The sequence below is a fragment of the Mytilus galloprovincialis genome, chromosome 10, assembly GCF_965363235.1.
Source record: "Mytilus galloprovincialis chromosome 10, xbMytGall1.hap1.1, whole genome shotgun sequence".
Taxonomy (NCBI): Eukaryota; Metazoa; Mollusca; class Bivalvia; order Mytilida; family Mytilidae; genus Mytilus; species Mytilus galloprovincialis.
The window spans coordinates 61706633-61731829 of record NC_134847.1 but is presented as its reverse complement, the minus strand read 5'-3'; the positions used below and the strand labels follow the sequence as shown (position 1 = coordinate 61731829).

General features: G+C 31.3%; 3 protein-coding genes and 1 long non-coding RNA gene across 4 annotated transcripts; 2 read left to right on the top strand and 2 right to left on the bottom strand.

Moving 5' to 3' along the window:
- Nucleotides 1–223: 223 nt before the first annotated feature.
- Nucleotides 224–2756, bottom strand: LOC143049274 (uncharacterized). The gene is made up of 4 exons (XR_012970155.1): nucleotides 2582–2756; nucleotides 2097–2222; nucleotides 1489–1668; nucleotides 224–579 (listed from the first exon to the last, which is right to left on the bottom strand). It is a non-coding gene; the product is annotated as an uncharacterized LOC143049274 (long non-coding RNA).
- An 878-nt stretch (nucleotides 2757–3634) lies between these two features.
- LOC143049271 (uncharacterized) lies at nucleotides 3635–6728 on the top strand. The gene is made up of 5 exons (XM_076222966.1): nucleotides 3635–3661; nucleotides 3880–4037; nucleotides 5130–5228; nucleotides 5672–5860; nucleotides 6298–6728. The coding sequence occupies exons 1-5, from the start codon at nucleotides 3659–3661 to the stop codon at nucleotides 6527–6529; spliced, it is 681 nt and encodes a 226-aa protein (XP_076079081.1). The 5' UTR covers nucleotides 3635–3658; the 3' UTR covers nucleotides 6530–6728.
- Nucleotides 6729–13448: 6720 nt separating this feature from the next.
- On the bottom strand, nucleotides 13449–16786 carry LOC143049546 (uncharacterized). Its single transcript, XM_076223151.1, has 5 exons — nucleotides 16748–16786; nucleotides 15870–16051; nucleotides 14708–14833; nucleotides 14101–14280; nucleotides 13449–13644 (listed from the first exon to the last, which is right to left on the bottom strand). The coding sequence occupies exons 1-5, from the start codon at nucleotides 16784–16786 to the stop codon at nucleotides 13449–13451; spliced, it is 723 nt and encodes a 240-aa protein (XP_076079266.1).
- A 160-nt stretch (nucleotides 16787–16946) lies between these two features.
- LOC143049270 (uncharacterized) lies at nucleotides 16947–19946 on the top strand. Its single transcript, XM_076222965.1, has 5 exons — nucleotides 16947–16971; nucleotides 17190–17347; nucleotides 18327–18425; nucleotides 18873–19061; nucleotides 19497–19946. The coding sequence occupies exons 2-5, from the start codon at nucleotides 17190–17192 to the stop codon at nucleotides 19726–19728; spliced, it is 678 nt and encodes a 225-aa protein (XP_076079080.1). The 5' UTR covers nucleotides 16947–16971; the 3' UTR covers nucleotides 19729–19946.
- The last annotated feature ends 5251 nt before the right edge of the window (nucleotides 19947–25197 follow it).

The window sequence follows — 25197 nt, the reverse complement described above, 5'->3', positions numbered from 1 at the left end:
ACAAGATTCGTAAAATCTATTTTACTACATTATCATAATAGTTTTCAAAGGTCTCAGGATTATAATTGAGTACGATAGACGCGCGTTTCGTCCTCATAAGACTCGTCTGTGACGCTCATATCAAAATATTTATAAAGTCAAACACGTACAAAAATGAAGGGCATTGCGGATCATCAATAAAAATAATTTTTATAAATAAGTTGTTGTCATTTATAATAAATAATAGAAGTACAAACTTTAATACCATTTTTATCAAATACTTCTGTTAGGATTTGTAAGTAGACATAAACATTAAAGACAATACACATAAATGATGAAGATGAAATATATTGCACATGCCCTTGTAAGTGACTTAATACTGTTCTTTCACTTTAGAGAAGTTTTTTTGATGTGAACATATCGTCACATCCAACCTTTACACAACTACAGGCTGTTGGAATTTTTTCGGCATGCAGAGTTAGTCTTCCATTATCACTGGGGCATAACACTGCCATGGTTCTGGTGACGTAATTGGTTGGTCGACAGTAATAATCTTTTTGTGGTGCATAATGAAATTTGCATTTTGTTGTTTTCTTATGACTGTAAAATAAATAAAAACAACACATTAAAAAAGAAAAATAACGTCATATTAGACATTATGTATTCCGCTTGGAATGAATTAAACAAGATGTGGAGTACACATCAATGAACAGTCTACAAATAACACTAATAAACTAAGACATATAATGAAAGTAAACAAAAGTCTTTAAAGACAGATCGTGTGATCGTCTAGATGGGGGTCCTTTATGTCTGTATTTTTTTTTTAATTCGAAGTCACTTTTCCCTATTCTATCTGGTATGTGTCCATTATTCATTCATCCTAATTTTTCAACATCCTATCAAACCTTATAATTTATTTTAAATCTTGAAGAGATAAGAGGAGGTGTGGCTTATCAGTGATATTGTTTGCCTTAAATAACCGGAGAATAAAGGCTTTTCCCCTGGAGAAGAATCCCAATTTGAAAAACAAATGGCTTAAAATTATTCGCAAAAAGACATTTTTTTCCCCCAAACAGTGCAGTATCAGTAGTAATTGTGCATGAATTCAAACTGAAAAACCTTCATTTAAACATTTTTCATGCCTAAAAGGACTATATGTGCAGATTTGAGGGTCTACAAATGTATTTATGTATCACCACTGACAATAAGGGGTCTTATTTCAAATGAGGGTTTACCTCTTGAAATGGGGTCTGCAAATTGAAGTTCCAGTCAAATTTATGCTTTATTATCAATTTCCCAATTTGATAAAAATGACGCATATTTTCCAAATAAAAAAGGGTAGAGGTAGTTTAAAAAAAAGCCAACAATATCACTGCTTATACCTCCAAACGACAGCAACCGAACTCGAAACAAGACAAACTTTTCTTCTATTTTTACTTCATTTGTGGTTGATCATAATATTCATTTTTCATAACTAAATGAAATATTTGAGACTAAAAATGAACTCACCCTATACACTCTACTTTATGAATAGTTTGGACTCCTTGTTCGCTTAAAACGACCTCACAAATTTCATCGCCCAGTTTTTTACCAGTCATTATTTGGTTGATGGATCTGTAAATATGGGTCACAGGTGTACGCACTTCTCTGCACATAGGAAATTTATGGATTTTTGCCATCTTAGTCATTCTGAAAAAAGCATGGAAATATTTATCTCATTTTGTGACAATGTGACGTTATTCTACTGTAGTTTTTATCACGAGTTAGAAAAGTATTTTAATACGTCTTAAAAGATAGTCAATTTTAAATCACTGTGAAATGTTACTTATATTACTGTAAACAGTTGAACTCAGTGATTGAGCTCTCTTTTGTGATTGTTAGCATTTATTTCATTCTAAAAACAACCAGATAGCAAACATAATAGTTTCGTTTCAGCTCCAACTTAAATAAGAGTTAATTTTTCCAAAAAAGACAACTCATTTAGATGCTTTAGGTTTAGAATGAAACAAAAACAAATAATATGCTCTCTAACCGTTCCGTCTAAAGACATTCCTGCAGACAACATAATAAAGTCGTCAGTGCTTTCTTGAAATTTTCTATTTTTAAAATTTATTTACCCAGTTCCTGTTATATCCTCTACTGCATTTTGTTTAGAGAAAACGTGTTTAGAGATACCATCGCATTCTTGGCTGTGCTTTAAGTAATTCACAAAACTTCCATCCGAGTCTGTCATTGCTTGACGGCTGTGGGAGAGAGTTTTATTCACATTTTATCAAATAGTCAATCATATCTTTAATTTTAAGGCGGTTCAATATACAAAAATTATGAAATATAAGAGATAGCAGTTGTTTTTTTTTTAAATTTGTATTTGTTTCTTTATTAAGAGAAGAGTGAGTGTGAATTATGATCCTTGATCTTTACATTTTGCCATTTGATGTTGTAACATATCACCAAAGATGTAATTGGATAAACCTCAACGATTACCTCGAAATCTTATTTATTTTCTCAGAAGTGCTGCTATTATATTTTTAATTATTGCATAATCATGGTATATATGATGAGCTTACTTATTAATAACATTTTGTATGGTAAGAGTACTTACATGTTATATCTAACGTAGTTTTCTGGAACCTGACTCTTATCACAAATCCATTCCTGTGGTGGTAGACATTGTCTATACAACAAGTCGTATTTCTGACAGAGCTGCCATTTGTTACTCTTCGGATTAGGGAGAGCAGTAGCAAGCGTCACAGCTATGACAGCAATATAAAGTTGAAGTGAAACCTGAGAGAAAATTGATACGTGTTTTTGAATGAATGTCTTACAGCTATCTTTGGTTTTATCTAATTAATGATAATTTATCGTCACAGGAATAATATGCGTAAAGATTATCATGCATTACTTCTAATATTGTTCTAATAATATTTCCAAAAATGAAAATATGAGTTTCTTAAGACTGTGATCTTGAATTGAAAAGTAGAAAACTTTAAATTTTAAAACGTGTTCACAAATGTCTACTAAATATAAGTTCTTCTTAAAAAATCTAAATAATCTTACTACTTGTAGACTTTCATATAGATTTCTTTTGAAAAAGCAATACATTCATAATATTTCCTTAGAAAATAGTTGTATCCAAATATGAAATTTGTTTTGCGACCTTATCTTTAGATTCAGACAAATTGGTCATATTGTAAATGTTGTTCAAAAACTTTTACTCATTTTAAGAATTTCTTTTTAAATTAATTACGATTTAGTCTTACCATTGTTAATTCTTGTTCTGAGTCAAAATTAAATCTGATTTCTCAAATAGAAAATACAGATATTTATATGAATAAACGAGGAAATTAACTTCTTCGGTTTTGTTACATCGTTTTTTGATTCGTCCTTTTATTTGTACGTTATACACTGATGTATTACTTAAAAGTCTGAAGGCTATGTTAACTAAATAAAAGTTACGTCACAACAATGATTATCATATAAATGTTTTGACAACATTCGAATTGCAAAATAATCTTTTGTTTTCTACGAAAGTGCATGTTTATGGTTTTGACTATTTGACGTAATAGTGTCTAACGAGCTGCGATTGGCTCTTAAATTCTTTTCCTCATGGCATTAAAATACATAAAAGAAACAAAATTGTGAGGTATTCAGAATATACAGTTGTTCTAACGATTTAAACATGGTAAGCAAAGACTATCATTCACTTATTATATCTTAGTTCAGTAAAGCTGCACAAAGTATGACAATAAGTTGAATTGAAATCAATCTTTGATGATTGGTTATATATAAATACAGTATAAATATCTAGTTATTAATATAATGACTTTTATATCCGAAGATTGTACCCACAAATATAGTCAATTTGTTGTTACTGTAATTCTAAACATTTCTTTTATCTAGATGCATATTTTTGTTGTTTGGTTTGCGATGTTAGGAGTATCTTGCGCTTACAAATGTATGGATCCTCCAGAAATGCATTGGCCTGATAGGGTCAGAATATGTGACGGAAACTTTAAAAATAATCTTGGATGTGATGATAAAAGATTTCCGTATAACCAGTAAGTACATTCTTTAACCAGTTTTGTTCTGGCGAGTTCTAAACATCTTTCTAAATCATCAAATTTATTTAAAAATTGTTCCTGATTGAATTTCTAATTGAGATATTAAGAAATCGGTCATTTTGCTATTCAACTTTTTTTCTCGTTAATTGTCAACTGGCATTGTATATGTGTTTCAAACGATGATTGAGCATTACATTGTATACACGTACTTGTCAAGATTAAGGATATTCTCAAACAATTACACGACGAGAATTTCTCATGGAAAAGAAATTCTAGGAAATATTATTATAGACATATAAAGGAAGTACTTAGGTGAGGTTAGGTAAAAATTAAGTAAATTAAAATTAATATTGCTGGTAGAGCATCAATTAAGGATAAAGATAAGCTCAAAATATTGATAGGTCATGGACCTCTTTTTCGAGATATTTGAGATTTAAAATGTGGCGGGAAAAGGCTGACTCAGACTTTTACCTTATATTTGCTTTGGTATTATTTAAGTCTCAAAACAAAAGAAAGAAAATCAAGAATCTTCTAAAATTTTGGTAAATGACATTTCATGAACTATTAAGTCTTATATGAAAAAATAAATGGGTGTTATGGAGCAAACTATTTAAATTGTAATGTATGGAAAACACCAAGGAGTACGAACATTTGACACAAATTCTAAAACCTTACCTAAGTACATCCTTAACATATAGATGATAGCTTTTTACTGATCTATGGCATCTATGTTGTTATTTATACACCGAATAATTTTATTGAAATAACATTTTAACACAACGGCCTCTGTGATTGTAAAGTAAGCAACTCACTCCAGAGAACAGATTTGTTAAAGATTGATTGACACATATTCTATTGAGCATACGTTACCCATACAAAAATCTAGAACATTAAATGTGTAGTTATAAAATCATTTTTCACCTATAAATGCTAATTTCTGTGCAATTTCTCTTATGAAGAGTCGTCTTTCTGGCAATCACACCACGACTTTATTTTTATATTTCAAATTACTGGAGTATTATACTTTGATGAATATTGTTATCAGTAAAATGTATATCTTTTTTCATTGTATTGTAATTTTTATTCTAGTGATCATATAGAAAGCGCCCTTCAAGCTGACAGAGACCTCCTATCCTTCGTTGAGGATTCATGTAAAATATACTCTCCAGAACTTCCCCTTGAATATGAGTAAGTTTATGTATAAATTAGAAAATAATTGTTATTACCTCCGTCACTATCGAGGGGATAAAAGCTTTTCTAAACGGGTATGTTTTAGAAGACACTGGATGTATTTATTACTATCTGGTTGTCTTTTAATTACATTTTTTTTTAAAAGTTTAAACTTCAATTTTATTTAATGTGTCATTGCATCAACGTCAAAGCATCAATCATCAGTGTGTCATTAGAAATCAGTCCAAGTATTAATCCACGAAGTGTTGTTACACCAAAGTCCGAATATTCAACAACTTAATGTTAATACAAAAAGGTCCGAATATTCGACCACATTGTGTCATAACATTAACCGCAATGTGTTTAATGCAGCAAAGTAATTAATACTGCTATGAGGTTACATTTCAGTTTATTCGTTTCCTTTAAATAAAATTTATATTATTGCTCTCCTTTATTTAAAGACAATGTCCAATCGATGGCGGTGAGCTTGGAAAAACATTAGGGAGATGTGAGAAGGTTTGTGATGGCGAATATGTTAATGTTACAGCTGTAAATGTGCAAATGGTAGACGAAAGAACTAGGGTGTCACGTTGGAGCAAGTGTTATGTTATACGTCCATGGGAACAGAAAGTTTACTACATGAACTGCAAGTAAGTAGTTATGTTTCACACATCTGTTTTCTTTCTCATGCGCCTTTTAAAATTTTTTTCCATTATTATCAACAATGTAGTAGTGGTAGTACCAAAAGACAAACTTGTTCACATAGATATAAGAAGTTGTTAGATGAGTGCCAATGAGACAACTCTCCATCCAAGTCACAATTTATAAAAGTCAACCATTATTGGTAAAAGTACGGTCGTGAACACGGAGCCTTGGCTCACACCGAACAGCTAGTGTACAGTGTCTATACTTTATTTGTTATTTTATAAACCTTTATCCTAATTTACTTTTCAAATTAACTTAAAGATAAATGAAGAGGTTCAGGCTCATCTTTTTTAAATTTGATTGTATGTATGATAAAAATTTATGATTAAAAGCTTGCTTATTAAAATCCAACAAAAGCTATTGATGTTTTTTTTTATTTCAGAAGTGAGCAACCTACTTTCACTACTTCTATGAGCAGTTCATATAAGTGTGTTCCAGACAACTTTATCAGACGTAGGGTTGCCGTATTCTGTCCAGAATTTAAAGAGCATCAATGTCAAAAAGTGGACATTGAATTACCCACTAACTGTGCTGCAAGCCGATTTGAATGTGTCAAACCAAAGGAAACAAGGAAGCAACAAGTAGACAGCTTTTTAGATTCATTGTTTTTGTAGTTTTCTCTAAACTACAGAAATGTATCCACACGATGTGATGTGGCTCAATTTAATGTTATCAGCAAAGGCAACAAGGCAGGAAGAAATAGATAACATGCTTTAAATGTGAACCTCACAGATTTGGAAAGTTTTGATTTCCTTATTTTCAATCCATGCAGACTGTGATATTTTGTTGTTTTATGTAATACTGTTCATTTCATCATACATTATGCCATGTTCTTGTTATAGTGACTTATGTGTAAATAAAACAATAACTTTATTTATTCGAGACTTGTAATTTTTTTTTTTTTTCGTGTAAAAAAGTTAATAATTGACATAAGTTCAGATGATTTTACTACTAATCAAGATCCCATTTGTCTTCAGTTTATTTAATTTTCCATTGAAAAATAAATAATCTGTCTTGCAGGAAGTTCGGCATGCCATTAAATCAGGTTTTACCCTACTTTACCTTCAAATGTCCTGTATTAAGTCTGGAATATGACAGTTATTATCAAATAGTTCGTTTTATGTGTGTTGGCGTTTTGTTTTCTTGAACTTCAGTGATTACGTTGTTCCTTTCTTTTCCTCTTATAGTTAATGTGTGTCCCTCAGTTTTGGTTTGTAACCCGGATTTGTTTTTTCTCAATCGACCTATTACTTTTGAACGCTTTTATTTATACAACCACTTTACAAATACAAAACAAAATTGCAATACTGGTAAATATGATGAGTTTATTTACAATGGCACATTAACTCACTGCCTATTACTGGGGGAAGCAGTTCAAATTGTCGATAAATGATGACAAACGAACACACTGCACATAACTATGACACTGAAACACACTGGCTTCTACTGTTGACATGTGACCAAAATTGTCTATGACTGATGGTAAATGAACACACTGCCAAATATTAAAATAACGCAAAAACATTTCTTTTACACTTGTGACAAATCAACACAATGCTGACTACTGAAGGCACTCACTGATTGATATCACATTAACTCGCTGCCGAATACTGATTGCACGCTAACAAAAATGTTATAACTAATGGTACGTGAACAATATTTTTATAACTAATGTAATGTGAATATAATACCTATTGAACTAGTTGTGCGCCTCTCTCTGTCGACATCTTCTTATCTTCATATGAGTCGGAGTTCCACTTGCCACTTGTGAGAAACAGGAAAATCTTAGAAGTCCGATCATTTAATTTCACATTTAGGTATATTGATGATGTTCTTTCCATTAACAATGCAAAATCTTCATCGGTCGTTTGATTGTTCTTATAATATGTCCTCCAGAACTAAATATTTAAGACTCATACCTCGAATTGACATATAAACAGTCATCTCAACACGACGGTCTATGTCAAGTAAGATGATTTTACTTTTGAAATTAAAATGTGTCCCATCTTAGCAGAAATAAATCAACGTCTCATGCATATTAAATATACATTTCACAACTGGTATGGTATGCATGAGCTTGCAGCTACTAGTCCGACTTAATAAAACCAGATTGATTAGCAAAGGGTATGTCAAAGAACGTTGCTCGATACTTATACAATCCGCCATTGTGTTATTGTGCGAAGGTCAATTGTGAATTTTTGTCTTTCATTTTTGCCTATGTACATTGTTTACTAGTATGAGCGTTTTTTTTTTGTTTCTTTGTTGAAACATGTTTTTGTTTTATAATGATTGAGATTGTATTAAAATGTTGACCGATGTACCCTAATTTTTGACGTTTTAACCTATTATGTCTGCTTTGGTTGCTCATACGTTGTCAATATAAAAAGAATTCAATGCCATTTTCATACAAGTGAAAGGTTTAGCTAGCTATAAAACCAGGTTTAATCCATCATTTTTTATATAAGGAAATGCCTTCACCAAGTCAAGAATATGACATTCGTTTCCATTCGTTAGATGTGTTGTAGCATTCGAAGTTGTCTTTTATAAAGGACTTTTATTTTCCTTGCAGTTCAGTGTTTTTTGTTTTTTTTTACATTTGTCATATGAAGTTGAACATACTACCCACTTCATATTATGAATTGTATGTCGATGGGAAGCAAGGCCGATTGTAACATAGACTAACATTCTGCCAATTCATTTTTTCACGCAAAGACGTTTCGTATTACAAATGGGATATGGATGGGAAGTAAATCCTACCATTTTTAGGCAAATTTGACCTTAGTTGGATTTCGTTATATTTTAGGTCCCTTTTTAGTCATGTAGCTCGGATAAATCAATTGCGTTCTAAGACTCAGAATAACAGGAAAGTCATTTATACTATATACTTTCAGAAAATGGAATGATTCAAACTACAAGAAACCCACGAACTATCTCACAATTTAAACGGGAATAAAGTGTGGACAATTTAGACATCAAACATATTTTAGTGAGGCGTACCGAAAATGTAATACATTGCATACAAGGCGAAGGTACCAAAATTAAATAAAGCAGTTGCCTAATTGCTAACCTAAATTCGAAGTATGAAGTGAATGATGCTAAATACTCCTTTGTCTTTCCTGTTGAATATGACATGTATTGTTTGCTTGAATGACAACTATTTTACAACAAAATAATATCTCTTGTTGAAATCTTATAAATATAAAAATACACATTGATGTTGACACGCAATTGTTTGGAAAAGATGCACATAATTACGAAACTCAACTTTAAAAATCAAAAGGGAACGGTTGAGATATAATAAAATATGTTTTAACCATCTGCAATTATGCGCCTCACCCAAAATCAGGTTCATTTGGCCTTTGGTAGTCTTGTATGTTTTTTTGAAATATTTGTGCATTAATATGATTTGGAGTTTAGTGTCACGTTTAATTTCGCTGAACTAGTACATATCTGTATTAAGGGGCCACCTGAGGCCCTCCTCCGAACTAATTTTTTTTCTTGATGTGCTGAGGACCAATTAGTGACCTTGGCTTGTTTTATGCTCTGTGGTCAGATTCTAGATTTTGAACATAGAAAAGCTTGGTTTTGTTTGGCTGAAATTCTTATCAGCCTTCTATCGAAATCTGGCTATAAGTATTTTAAAGCGAAATTTCAATTAACAATTCAAATACAAACGACAATTATATTTTAAGTAATTCATTTAATACGCTTCTCACAATACACACCCACTTGACCTGAATAATATGTTATATAAACAAGTTAAATTTTGTTTACATCTTTGTTTGTTCGAAGAGTAAACTGCACTATTTATAAAAAAGACAATGTTGTATAATTGCAAATGAGACAACTCTCCATAATATGTCAAATGACAAAAAATTAAGAGCTATAGGTAACCGTACGGTCTTCAACCATGAGCAAAGCTTATACCGGAGAGTCAGCTATTAAGTAGCACGAAATCACAAAACAATTCAAACGAGAAAAACTAACGGCCTAATAAATGTACAAAAAAGTTTACAAAAAAACACAGTTGAAAAAAGGCTTAACTCATCAGATGGATGCAAATACAAATACATAAAACAAAAACACAGAGTGGACGTAATTGAGTATTGGTACATCCCAACAACAACATTAAGTAGAAATTTGAGAGTACTCGCAGTTACTGGCAGCTAGTTGAAAGCTAATGACTACTAATGAAAATAAAAAATAAAAGACTAATCCTAAATAGTATATTATCAACATGACAACTGCCATGATTAGAATACAATAAATTATCATATTAAAAGAGTGTACATGTTAATATTTAAGTTTGCAATGAAACACAAGCGTATACAAATTCAATTTTAAAATAGTACAACAATTCTTCAAAAAATAAATGCCGCAACGGTTTTAAAAGAAAATTTACATACAATATTCAGTTTTCGAGTAAATCTGAGAAGCCATACAACATGTACAAAGTAAAATAACAACAATACCGACCATCGAGGAACATTCAAAACCTAAATTCTGTAATCAAATGGCAAAATTAAAAGCTCGAATCATCAAACGAGTGGATAACAACTGTCATATTCCATACTTGGATCTGGCATTTAATTATAATGAAAATGGTTGATTAAACCTGGTTTTAAAGCTAACTCAGCTTCTCACTTGTATGAAAACGGGGTCTGGATGGGATTACCTGAAAAGAGATAATGAGCAAAAAATGCAGAATTAATTTATTCAAAATAAAGAAGAAAGAAAAACAAGCAAAACAAATAACAAATAGAAACTAATGGGGTGCAGAAATGAAACCTGTGATCGACATGTTCGGTTTTATTTCGTTCACAAGGTGTACTTAATGTAATTGTATGCACTACTGTTCTGGATTGAATTAATATTGATGCGGTAATGTTTTTTTTAAATTTTACTGCTCTTTAGATTAACTGTTCTTTAAATGTAAAACATTCACCAATGATACCAGGCTGATAACTTTGAACGCCTTCCGTCTAACAATATATGCCTGAGCCAAAAAAAAAAACCTAAGAGTTTTGAATAAAACAACATTTAAAAAAAAGTAAATTCACAGAAAAAAAAATATATATTAATGGTGTTTCATGTCAACACCTGTGTTCTAAATACAGGGTTGTTAATACGCTCACAAGCAGTGGCATAAAACAATCGAAACAAACAGCCATATTTTTGTTTTCCTCAATATTTCGGAGATAAAAAAAACAACACTGCTTTTCTGGGTAATGGTTCTTTTTAAATGTGTGTTTTATAAATTGAAGCGGGTGTAGTCAATACAAAACTAAAACATAACATCTTTACATAGTATTAATAATGAGATTTCGACGATGTCCGTTTAATAAATGTTCAGAGTTAGTAATAGATAGTTATGTTTTCTTGCAAGTATCACACAGTCTGAAGAATATGATGAGTGCATTGACATCAATGACCAAATATGGAGAGGTATATATATACATGTGCAGATATATATATTCATTAAATAAAATAATAAAATAAGTAAAAAGTTAACAGTTCCATTCTGTCGATTTCATCCGTCCATTGGGACTCTTCAGGATAAGTGATGTAGTGTCCATCACATCACACACTACATCAGTTATCCTGAAGAGTCCCAATGGAAGGATGAAATCGATAGAATGGAACTGTTAACTTTTTACTTATATATATATATATGGTTGGTAAATTATATATATATATGGTTGGTAAATTGTATAACCACCGTCAGTTAACTGTATATAGGTGTAATATATATAAAATTGTCATCAAATATACAGTTTTAATATTGAACCTGTGCAGACCTAGTTAAAAGGGCTAATATGATTTCAAGAATGTGAAAACAAACGCACAGAAAAAAAAACCCCAAAAAAAAAACAATGACATAGAGAAAGTTGAAGAAACATATAAAAAGAAAAATATAGAAATACAACAATAGACAAATGCAACTCCACATGTGGAGCGGGATCTGCTTACCCTTCCGGAGCACCTGAGATCACCCCTAGTTTTTTGGGGGATTCGTGTTATTTATTCTTTAGTTTTTTATGTTGTGTCATGTGTGCTGTTTTTTGTTTGTCTTTTTCATTTTTAGCCATGGCGTTGTAAGTTTGTTTTAGATTTGTAAGTTTGACTGTCCCTTTGGTATCTTTCGTCCCTCTTTCATAAGGTACTACATCTATCGAAGCACATGAGTTCATCCCAAGTTTTTGGTTGTGTTCGTGTTACGTATTAACGAGATATAGACTCCATATAGGACAAGTGTCAGAGACGAACTTATGATATATTGTATGTTGTACAGACGTGTTAGAAACTAATATTATAATAGATTATATAGGACAGACTTGTCAAATGATATTATTATAATCGATAGTATTTAGGAAAAACGTGTCATATACTATTATTATAAGGCTATTGCATAGGTATTGGTATATCGAGTATATTCCTATATTAATTGAGTTGTCGATTTTAATATATATTCTACAAGGTATGAAATTCACGAAAAAGTTGAGCAATAAAGTTTAAATCAAATAGAAAAGCTTCGAAAACTATTTGAAAACCTATTTTGTGTTAAGTGTTGTATAAAACAATTTTTATGCTATAACAGAACATATAGTTATATTCTTTTTATGTGGTCGATACGATGATAACTGACCTGACAAAATAAAAATCGACAGAGGATGAAGTCCGGGATCGATGTCAACTTTAAGGTTGATATATTGTAGAATCTAATAAACTGGTCACCGATACATTTGTATTTGTGACAGACGCGCGTTTCGTGTACAAAAGACCCATCAGACACGCTTAAATCTAAGAAGGTTAGAAAGGCTAAAAAGAGTATGAAGTGGTAGAGCAGTGACAGCCAAAAATTCCTAAAAGTTTTGCAAACCAAAGCTTAGGTAAAATATTTGAGAGGTAGAATTGCCTAAGTATTTAAACTCATGGTAGGGCTACAAATATTAAAGAATCACTGTCAATATGTCAACAATAGAAGAAAAAAAATGATAGGTTGATTCTATCATAATAAACTATATTTAGGACAGAGGTGTACGATACTTATAGTTAAATAGGTTGTATGTAAAAGAGAGACAACAGATACCATAGAAATATTCAGAAGTCGAAAAAAATTGTCAAATTGACAATGTCATTACTACCAATGAAAAAAGACGAATGAACTAACAACAATGAAACTATAGACTAGAATCACAAACCCCACCAAAAATATGGGGATCTTAGGTGCTTCGGAAGTATAGACGTGTTCTGCTCCAATTAGAACAACCGTTCATATTAGTTAATGCTGATAAAATCTTAGATCTATTTTACTACATAATTATGCAATTCTTAAGAATAGTTAGGGTTGTTGTCATTCATAATAAAAATTGAAGTACATATTTAAAATCAATTTTTTATTCAATACTTCTGTTGTAGTTTATAAATAGAAATGGATATTAAAAAGACAAAACACATAAATGATGAAGATGAAATATATTGCACATGCCCTTGTAAATGGCTTCATAATGTTCCTTCACTTTAAAGATTTTTTTAGGGTATGAACATATCGTCACATCCAACCTCTACACAACTGCATGCTGTTGGGATCTTTTCGGCATGGAGACTTAATCTTCCATTGTCACTTGGGCATAACACTGCCATGGTTCTGGTGACGTAATTTGTTGGTCGGCAGTAATAATCCTTTTGTGGTGCATAATGAAATCTACATTTTGTTGTTTTCTTATGACTATAAAATAAATAATAACAACACATTAAATAAGCAAAATAACTTCTTATTAAACAGATTATATATTCCGCTTGGAATGAATTAAACAAGATGTCGAGTACACATCAATGAACAGAATATCAATAACACTAATAGATTAAGACATATAATGAAAGTAGAGATTGTCTTAAATAACAGACACGTTTGATCGTCTGGATGGCGGTCCTTCATTTCTGTATTTGTTTTATTCGAAGTCCCTATTCCTTATCGTGTTTGTCCATTATTCATTCATCGTAATATTTCATCATCCTATTATTCCTCATAATTTATTTTCTATCTTTATGAGATAAGAAGAGGTGTGGCTTATAATTCAAAAAGACACACACTTTTCTTCTATTTTTACTTCAATTTTGGTTGATTATAGGGCTCGTATTTTTCATAACTAAATGATATATTTGAAACTAAAAATTAACTCACCCTATACACTCCACTTTATGAATAGTTTGAACTCCTTGGTCGCTTAAAACGACTTCACAAATTTCATCGCCCAGTTTTTTACCAGTCATTATTTGGTTGATGGATCTATAAATATGGGTCACAGGTGTACGCACTTCTCTGCACATAGGAAATTTATGGATCTTTGCCATGTTCGTCATTCTGCAAAAAAAGGATGAACATATATATCTTAAACATTTTGTGACAGTGTGACGGTATTCTTACGTAGGTTTTATAACGAATTAGAATTAGAATACGTCTTAAAAGTTGGCCAATTTTCAATCACTGTGAAATGTTACTTATATTACTGTGAACAGTTGAACTGATTGTTAGTATTTATTTCATTATAACAAAAAACAACCAGATAGCAAAAATTGAAATATGTTATTGTAATAGTTTCGTATCAGCTCCAACTTAAATAGCAGTTCATTTTTTTCAAAAAAACAACTTATTGAGATGCTTTAGGTTTAGAATGAAACAAAAACAAATAATATGCATCATGACCGTTCTGTGTAAAGACATTTCTGCAGACAACATAATAAAGTCGTCAGTGCTTTCTTGAAATTTTCTATTTTTTGAATTTATTTACCCAGTTTCTTTTATATCCTCCACTGCATTTTGTTTAGAGAAAACGTGCTTAGAAACACCATTGCATTCTTTGCTGTGTTTTAAGTAATTCACAAAACTTCCATCTGAGTCTTGCATTGCTTTACGGCTGTAAGAGAGAGATTCGTTATATTTCATAAAATATTCAATTACATCTTTAATTTCAAGGCTGTTCAATATACAAAATTATGAAATATCAGAGATAGCAATTGGTTTATCTTAAATCTGTATTTGTTTTCTTTCTAAGTGAAGCATATGTGTGAATTTTGATCCTTACATTTTGCCCTTTAATGTTGTAACATATCATCAAAGTTATAATGGACTTTGAATAAACCTCAACGATTACCCCGGGAATCTTATTTATTTTCTCAGAAGTGCTGCTGTTATAAGACAACAACCCGACCATAGAACAGACCACAGAAGAAGGTCACCAACAGGTCTTCAACGCAGTGAGAAATTCCCGCACCCAGAGGCGTCCTTCAACTGGCCCCTAAACAAATATATATACTAGTTCAGTGATAATGAACGCCATACTAAAACCCAAATTGTACACAAGAAACTAAAATTAAAAATAATACAAGACGAACAAAGGCTAGAGGCTTCTGACTTGGGACAGGCGCAAAAATGCGGCGGGGTTAAACATGTTGATGAGATCTCAACCCTCTCATATACCTCTAGCTAATGTAGAAAAGTAAACGCATACCAATACGCACATTAAAATTCAGTTCAAGAGAAGTCTGAGTCCGATGTCAGAAGATGTAACCAAAGAAAAAAAAAACAACAAAATGACAATAATACATAAATAACAACAGACTACTAGTAGTTAACAGAGATGCCAGCTCCAGACTTCAATTAAACTGATTGAAAGATTATGTGTTCATCATATGATTATCAGGCACAATCCTTCCCGTTAGGGGTTTAGTATCATACCATCAAAACAAATATGAGAAGAACATAACCCGTGTCATGCCAACAACTGGTTTTTAAATAAATGTGTAAGTTCCGATGCAAAGACCCTAGAAGTGAATCAATATTTACGCCAAAATATGCAATCTTTAATGACCTGACAACAGTATTGTAACTATATTCCTTCTTAATTATTGAGTTTACTTATTAATAACATGTTGTATGATAAGAGTACTTACATGTTATATCTAACGTAATTTTCTGGAACCTTACTCTTATCACATATCCATCCTTGTGGTGGTAGGCATTGTCTATACAACAAGTCGTATTTCTGACAGAGCTGAAATTTCTTACTCATCGGATTAGGGAAAGCAGTTGCAAGCGTTACAGCTATTACAGCAATATAAAGTTGAGGTGGAACCTGAGAAAAAATCAATACGTGTTTTAAATGAATGTCTTACAGCTATCTTTAGTTTTATCTAATTAAGAATAATTTATGGTCACAGGAATAATATGCGTAAGTATTATCATGCATTACCTCTAATATTGTTTATATTTCCAAAGCAGTTCTGTTACAAAATTTGTTTTTCAAAACGGAAAATTTGAGTTTCTTAAGACTATGATCTTGAATTGAAAAGTAGAAAAATTTGACAAATTTTAAAAGGTGTTCACAAATTTTTACTAAACATAAGTTCTTTTTAAAAAATCTACATAATCTTACCATTTGTAGACTTTCATATAGATTTCTTTGAAATAAAGCAAAATATTCATAATATTTCCCATAAAAAAATAATTTTATCCAAATAGGAAATTTGTTTATATTTTAACTGTGACTTTAACTTACGATTTCGACACATTTGTCATATTTTAATAGTTGTCCATAAACTTTTACTTTTTACATCAATTAAGATTTAACCTTACCATTGTTAATTCTTGTTCTGAGTCAAAATTAAATTTGATTTCTTAACTAGAAAATACAGATATTTATATGCATAAACGAGGAAATTAACTTCTTCGGTTTTGTTACATCGTTGTTTGATTCGTCCTTTCATTTGTACGTTATAAACTGATGTATTACTTAAAAGTCTGAAGGCTATGTTAACTAAATAAAAGTTACGTCACAACAATGATTATCATATAAATGTTTTGACAACATTCGAATTGCAAAATAATCTTTTGTTTTCTACTAAAGTGGCTAATTATGGTTTTGAAGATTTGACGTAATAGAGTCATATGAGCTGTGATTGGCTCTTAAATTGTTTTCCTCATTGCAATAGAATACATAAAAGAAATGAAATTGTGAGCTATTCAGAATATAGTTATTCTAACGATTTAAACAAGGTAAGCAAAGACTATCATTCACTTATTATATCTTAGTTCAGTAAAGCTAAACAAACTATGACAATAAGTTGAATTGAAATCAATTTTTGATGATTGGTTATATATAAATACAGTATAAATATTTAGTTATTAATATAATGACTTTTATATCCGAAGATTGTACCCACAAATATAGTCAAATTGTTGTTACTGTAATTCTAAACATTTCTTTTATCTAGATGCATATTTTTGTTGTTTGGTTTGCGGTGTTAGGAGTATCTTGCGCTTACAAATGTATGGATCCTCCAGAAATGCATTGGCCTGATAGGGTCAGAATATGTGATGGAAACTTTAAAAATAATCTTGGATGTGATGATAAAAGATTTCCGTATAACCAGTAAGTACATTCTTTAACCAGTTTTGTTCTGGCGAGTTCTAAACATCTTTCTAAATCATAAATTTAAAAATTGTTCCTGATTGAATTTCTAAATGAGATATTAAGAAATCGGTCATTTTGCTATTCAACTTTTTTTCTTGTTAATTGTCAACTGGCATTGTATATGTGTTTCAAACGATGATTGAGCATTACATTGTATACACGTACTTGTCAAGATTAAGGATATTCTCAAACAATTACACGACGAGAATTTCTCATGGAAGAGAAATTCTAGGAAATATTATTATAGACATATAAAGGAAGTACTTAGGTGAGGTTAGGTAAAAAATTAAGAAATTAAGAAATTAAAATTGATACTATAAGCTGGTAGAGCATCAATTAAGGAAAACAAATCATGGACCTCTTTTTCGAGATATTTGAGATTTAAAATGTGGCGGGGAAAGGTTAACTCAGACTTTTACCTTATATTTGCATTGGTATTATTTAAGTCTCAAACCAAAAGAAAGAAAATCAAGAATCTTCTAAAATTTTGGTAAATTGACACAAATTCCAAAACTCACCTAAGTACACCCTTAACATATAGATGATAACTTTTTACTGAACTATGGCATCTATGTTGATATTTATACACCGAATAATTTTTTTTGAAATAACATTTTAACACACCGGCCTCTGTGATTGTAAAGTAAGCAACTCACTCCAGAGAACAGATTTGTTAAAGATTGATTGGCAAATATTCTATTGAGCATACGTTACCCATACAAAAATCTGGAACATTAAATGTGTAGTTATAAAATTATTTTTCACCTATATATGCTAATTTCTGTGCAATTTCTCTTGTGAAAAGTTGTCTTTTTGGCAATCACACCACGATTTCATTTTTATATTTCAAATTACTAGTAAGAGTATTATACTTTAATGAATATTGTTATCAGTAAAATGTATACCTGTTTTTATTGTATTGTAATTTTTATTCTAGTGATCATATAGAAAGCGCCCTTCAAGCTGACAGAGATCTCCTATCCTTCGTTGAAGATTCATGTAAAATATACTCTCCAGAACTTCCTCTTGAATATGAGTAAGTTTATCTATAAATAAGAAAATAATTGTTATTACCTCCGTCACTATCGAGGGGATGAAAGAGCTTTTGTAAACGGGTATGTTTTAGTAGACACTGGATGTAATTATTATATCTGGTTGTGTTTTAATTACATTTTTTTAAAAAGTTTAAACTTCAATTCTATTTAATGTGTCATTGCATCAACGCCAAAACATCAATCATCAGTGTGTCATTAGAAATCAGTCCATGCAAGTATTAATCCACGAAGTGTTGTTACACCAAAGTCCGAATATTCAACAACTTAATGTTAATACAAAAAGGTCCGAATATTCGACCACATTGTGTCATAACATTAACCGCAATGTGTTTAATGCAGCAAAGTAATTAATACTGCTATGAGGTTACATTTCAATTTATTCGTTTCCTTTAAATAAAATTTATATTATTGCTCTCCTTTATTTAAAGACAATGTCCAATTGATGGCGGAGATCTTGGAACAACATTAGGGAGATGTGAGAAGGTTTGTGATGGCGAATATGTTAATGTTACAGCTGTAAATGTGCAAATGGTAGACGAAAGAACTAGGGTGTCACGTTGGAGCAAGTGTTATGTTATACGTCCATGGGAACAGAAAGTTTACTACATGAACTGCAAGTAAGTAGTTACGTTTCACACTTCTGTTTTCTTTCTCATGCGCCTTTTTAAAAAAATCAATTATTATCAACAATGTAGTAGTGGTAGTACCAAAGACAAATTTGTTCACATATATATAAGAAGCTGTGGTATGAGTGCGAATGAGACAACTCTCCATCCAAGTCACAATTTATAAAAGTCAACCATTATTGGTAAAAGTATGGTCGTGAACACGGAGCCTTGGGTCGCATCGAACAGCTAGTGTACAGTGTCTATACTTTATTTGTTATTTTATAAACCTTTATCCTAATTTACTTTTCAAATTAACTTAAAGATAAATGAAAAGGTTCAAGCTCATCTTTTTTAAATTTGATTGTATGTATGATAAAAATTTATGATTAAAAGCTTGCTTATTAAAATCCAACAAAAGCTATTGATGTTTTTTTTTTATTTCAGAAGTGAGCAACCTACTTTCACTACTTCTATGAGCAGTTCATATAAGTGTGTTCCAGACAACTTTATCAGACGTAGGGTTGCCGTATTCTGTCCAGAATTTAAAGAGCATCAATGTCAAAAAGTGGACATTGAATTACCCACTAACTGTGCTGCAAGCCGATTTGAATGTGTCAAACCAAAGGAAACAAGGAAGCAACAAGTAGACAGCTTTTTAGATTCATTGTTTTTGTAGTTTTCTCTAAACTACAGAAATGTATCCACACGATGTGATGTGGCTCAATTTAATGTTATCAGCAAAGGCAACAAGGCAGGAAAAAATAGATAACATGCTTTAAATGTGAATCTCACAGATTTGGAAAGTTTTGATTTCCTTATTTTCAATCCATGCAGACTGTGATATTTTGTTGTTTTATGTAATATTGTTCATTTCATCATACATTATGCCATGTTCTTGTTATAGTGACTTATGTGTAAATAAAACACTAACTTTATTTATTCGAGACTTGTAATTTGTTTTTTTTTTTCGTGTAAAAAAGTTAATAATTGACATAAGTTCAGATGATTTTACTACTAATCAAGATCCCATTTGTCTTCAGTTTATTTAATTTTCCATTGAAAAATAAATAGGCTGTCTTGCAGGAAGTTCGGCATGCCATTAAATCAGGTTTTACCCTACTTTACCTTCAAATGTCCGGTATTAAGTCTGGAATATGACAGTTATTATCAAATAGTTCGTTTTTTGTGTGTTGGCGTTTTGTTTTCTTGAACTTCAGTGATTACGTTGTTCCTTTCTTTTCCTCTTATAGTTAATGTGTGTCCCTCAGTTTTGGTTTGTAACCCGGATTTGTTTTTTCTCAATCGACCTATTACTTTTGAACGCTTTTATTTATACAACCACTTTACAAATACAAAACAAAATTGCAATACTGGTAAATATGATGAGTTTATTTACAATGGCACATTAACTCACTGCCTATTACTGGGGGAAGCAGTTCAAATTGTCGATAAATAATGACAAACGAACACACTGCACATAACTATGACACTGAAACACACTGGCTTCTACTGTTGACATGTGACCAAAATTGTCTATGACTGATGGTAAATGAACACACTGCCAAACATTAAAATAACGCAAAAACATTTCTTTTACACTTGTGACAAATCAACACAATGCTGACTACTGAAGGCACTCACTGATTGATATCACATTAACTCGCTGCCGAATACTGATTGCACGCTAACAAACATGTTATAACTAATGGTACGTGAACAATATTTTTATAACTAATGTAATGTGAATATAATACCTATTGAACTAGTTGTGCGCCTCTCTCTGTCGACATCTTCTTATCTTCATATGAGTCGGAGCTCCACTTGCCACTTGTGAGAAACAGGAAAATCTAAGAAGTCCGATCATTTAATTTCACATTTAGGTATATTGATGATGTTCTTTCCATTAACAATGCAAAATCTTCATCGGTCGTTTGATTGTTTTTATAATATGTCCTCCAGAACTAAATATTTAAGACTCATACCTCGAATTGACATATAAACAGTCATCTCAACACGACGGTCTATGTCAAGTAAGATGATTTTACTTTTGAAATTAAAATGTGTCCCATCTTAGCAGAAATAAATCAACGTCTCATGCATATTAAATATACATTTCACAACTGGTATGGTATGCATGAGCTTGCAGCTACTAGTCCGACTTAATAAAACCAGATTGATTAGCAAAGGGTATGTCAAAGAACGTTGCTCGATACTTATACAATCCGCCATTGTGTTATTGTGCGAAGGTCAATTGTGAATTTTTGTCTTTCATTTTTGCCTATGTACATTGTTTACTAGTATGAGCGTTTTTTTTTTGTTTCTTTGTTGAAACATGTTTTTGTTTTATAATGATTGAGATTGTATTAAAATGTTGACCGATGTACCCTAATTTTTGACGTTTTAACCTATTATGTCTGCTTTGGTTGCTCATACGTTGTCAATATAAAAAGAATTCAATGCCATTTTCATACAAGTGAAAGGTTTAGCTAGCTATAAAACCAGGTTTAATCCATCATTTTTTATATAAGGAAATGCCTTCACCAAGTCAAGAATATGACATTCGTTTCCATTCGTTAGATGTGTTGTAGCATTCGAAGTTGTCTTTTATAAAGGACTTTTATTTTCCTTGCAGTTCAGTGTTTTTTTTTTTTTTACATTTGTCATATGAAGTTGAACATACTACCCACTTCATATTATGAATTGTATGTCGATGGGAAGCAAGGCCGATTGTAACATAGACTAACATTCTGCCAATTCATTTTTTCACGCAAAGACGTTTCGTATTACAAATGGGATATGGATGGGAAGTAAATCCTACCATTTTTAGGCAAATTTGACCTTAGTTGGATTTCGTTATATTTTAGGTCCCTTTTTAGTCATGTAGCTCGAATAAATCAATTGCGTTCTAAGACTCAGAATAACAGGAAAGTCATTTATACTATATACTTTCAGAAAATGGAATGATTCAAACTACAAGAAACCCACGAACTATCTCACAATTTAAACGGGAATAAAGTGTGGACAATTTAGACATCAAACATATTTTAGTGAGGCGTACCGAAAATGTAATACATTGCATACAAGGCGAAGGTACCAAAATTAAATAAAGCAGTTGCCTAATTGCTAACCTAAATTCGAAGTATGAAGTGAATGATGCTAAATACTCCTTTGTCTTTCCTGTTGAATATGACATGTATTGTTTGCTTGAATGACAACTATTTTACAACAAAATAATATCTCTTGTTGAAATCTTATAAATATAAAAATACACATTGATGTTGACACGCAATTGTTTGGAAAAGATGCACATAATTACGAAACTCAACTTTAAAAATCAAAAGGGAACGGTTGAGATATAATAAAATATGTTTTAACCATCTGCAATTATGCGCCTCACCCAAAATCAGGATCATTTGGCCTTTGGTAGTCTTGTATGTTTTTTTGAAATATTTGTGCATTAATATGATTTGGAGTTTAGTGTCACGTTTAATTTCGCTGAACTAGTACATATCTGTATTAAGGGGCCACCTGAGGCCCTCCTCCGAACTAATTTTTTTTCTTGATGTGCTGAGGACCAATTAGTGACCTTGGCTTGTTTTATGCTCTGTGGTCAGATTCTAGATTTTGAACATAGAAAAGCTTGGTTTTGTTTGGCTGAAATTCTTATCAGCCTTCTATCGAAATCTGGCTATAAGTATTTTAAAGCGAAATTTCAATTAACAATTCAAATACAAACGACAATTATATTTTAAGTAATTCATTTAATACGCTTCTCACAATACACACCCACTTGACCTGAACAATATGTTATATAAACAAGTTAAATTTTGTTTACATCTTTGTTTGTTCGAAGAGTAAACTGCACTATTTATAAAAAAGACAATGTTGTATAATTGCAAATGAGACAACTCTCCATAATATGTCAAATGACAAAAAATTAAGAGCTATAGGTTACCGTACGGTCTTCAACCATGAGCAAAGCTTATACCGGAGAGTCAGCTATTAAGTAGCACGAAATCACAAAACAATTCAAACGAGAAAAACTAACGGCCTAATAAATGTACAAAAAAGTTTACAAAAAAACACAGTTGAAAAAAGGCTTAACTCATCAGATGGATACAAATACAAATACATAAAACAAAAACACAGAGTGGACGTAATTGAGTATTGGTACATCCCAACAACAACATTAAGTAGAAATTTGAGAGTACTCGCAGTTACTGGCAGCTAGTTGAAAGCTAATGACTACTAATGAAAATAAAAAATAAAAGACTAATCCTAAGTAGTATATTATCAACATGACAACTGCCATGATTAGAATACAATAAATTATCATATTAAAAGAGTGTACATGTTAATATTTAAGTTTGCAATGAAACACAAGCGTATACAAATTCAATTTTAAAATAGTACAACAATTCTTCAAAAAATAAATGCCGCAACGGTTTTAAAAGAAAATTTACATACAATATTCAGTTTTCGAGTAAATCTGAGAAGCCATACAACATGTACAAAGTAAAATAACAACAATACCGACCATCGAGGAACATTCAAAACCTAAATTCTGTAATCAAATGGCAAAATTAAAAGCTCGAATCATCAAACGAGTGGATAACAACTGTCATATTCCATACTTGGATCTGGCATTCAATTATAATGAAAATGGTTGATTAAACCTGGTTTTAAAGCTAACTCAGCTTCTCACTTGTATGAAAACGGGGTCTGGATGGGATTACCTGAAAAGAGATAATGAGCAAAAAATGCAGAATTAATTTATTCAAAATAAAGAAGAAAGAAAAACAAGCAAAACAAATAACAAATAGAAACTAATGGGGTGCAGAAATGAAACCTGTGATCGACATGTCCGGTTTTATTTCGTTCACAAGGTGTACTTAATGTAATTGTATGCACTACTGTTCTGGTTTAAATTAATAATGATGCGGTAATGTTTTTTTTTTAATTTTACTGCTCTTTAGATTAACTGTTCTTTAAATGTAAAACATTCACCAAAGATACCAGGCTGGTAACTTTGAACGCCTTCCGTCTAACAATATATGCCTGGGCAAAAAAACCTTAGAGTTTGAATAAAACAACATTTAACAAAAAGTAAATTCACAGAAAAAAAAATATTAATGGTGTTTCATGTCAACACCTGTGTTCTGAATACAGGGTTGTTAATACGCTCACAAGCAGTGGCATTAAACAAACGAAACAAGCAGCCATATTTTTGATTTTCTTATCAGAGTTTTGTTTTCCTCAATATTTCGGAGATAAAAAAAACAACACTGCTTTTCTGGGTAATGGTTCTTTTTAAATGTGTGTTTTATCAATTGAAGCGGGTGTAGTCAATACAAAACTAAAACATATCATCTCTACATAGAATTAATAATGAGATTTCGACGATGTCCATTTAATAAATGTTCAGAGTTAGTAACAGATAGTTATGTTTTCTTGCAAGTATCACACAGTCTGAAGAATATGATGAGTGCATTGACATCAATGACCAAATATGGAGAGGTATATATATATATATATATCACTTTAGAGACATTTATTGTCGAAATCCGGATCTTGTGTACTAAAAAAATATTGACACCTTATGTTTGTGGCATAACATCTTGGTCACAAGTTCATTGTTTTCTGTTTAGTATTTAAGTTATATTAAGATCTATTTTGTTACATCTTGTGATCAATTTTATTTGACAATCGCCAATGGAAGTCATCAGGGTTAAAGAACATCCGTTGTTCGACCTGTTAGTCAAATGCGTTTTGTTTAAATATACTTTTTCACTTTTTTGGTCTTTTGGAAAATGTTGTTTGTGCTGTATTTAGACCCTTCTACGATGAAATTTGTTTTACATGCACACGTATAAAAATTGCGGTTTTTATCCAACACATTCATAGGTTTGAACGTAGTTTTCAATTTAGACTTGTTTATATTTTTTCGTTTGGGCTTGTATCATATTTTCCCTCCGGTTTATATGATCCGTGCATCCTATATTGACTCTTAAAATTCAAGAGTATCTTAAATTGAGGGTAAATTATATGGCCTTCCAAATACCGTTTCGATCCCAAACATCACTGAAGAGACATTTATTGTCGAAATCTGGATCTGGTGTACTAAAAAAATATTGACACCTTATGT

Bases quoted from the DNA above. Each gene is read 5' to 3' on its own strand.
- LOC143049271 (XM_076222966.1), top strand. The intron at 4,038-5,129 runs GTAAGTACATTC...TTTTTATTCTAG, and splicing joins AAAAGATTTCCGTATAACCA to TGATCATATAGAAAGCGCCC. The intron at 5,229-5,671 runs GTAAGTTTATGT...CTTTATTTAAAG, and splicing joins GAACTTCCCCTTGAATATGA to ACAATGTCCAATCGATGGCG.
- LOC143049546 (XM_076223151.1), bottom strand. From the start codon at position 16,786: ATGTTGTCAAAACATTTATATGATAATCATTGTTGTGAC. The intron at 16,052-16,747 runs GTAACTTTTATT...ATTTTTTCTCAG, and splicing joins ATGATAATCATTGTTGTGAC to GTTCCACCTCAACTTTATAT. The intron at 14,281-14,707 runs GTAAATAAATTC...CTTTTTTTGCAG, and splicing joins GAGGATATAAAAGAAACTGG to AATGACGAACATGGCAAAGA.
- LOC143049270 (XM_076222965.1), top strand. From the start codon at position 17,190: ATGCATATTTTTGTTGTTTGGTTTGCGGTGTTAGGAGTATCTTGCGCT. The intron at 17,348-18,326 runs GTAAGTACATTC...TTTTTATTCTAG, and splicing joins AAAAGATTTCCGTATAACCA to TGATCATATAGAAAGCGCCC. The intron at 19,062-19,496 runs GTAAGTAGTTAC...TTTTTATTTCAG, and splicing joins GTTTACTACATGAACTGCAA to AAGTGAGCAACCTACTTTCA.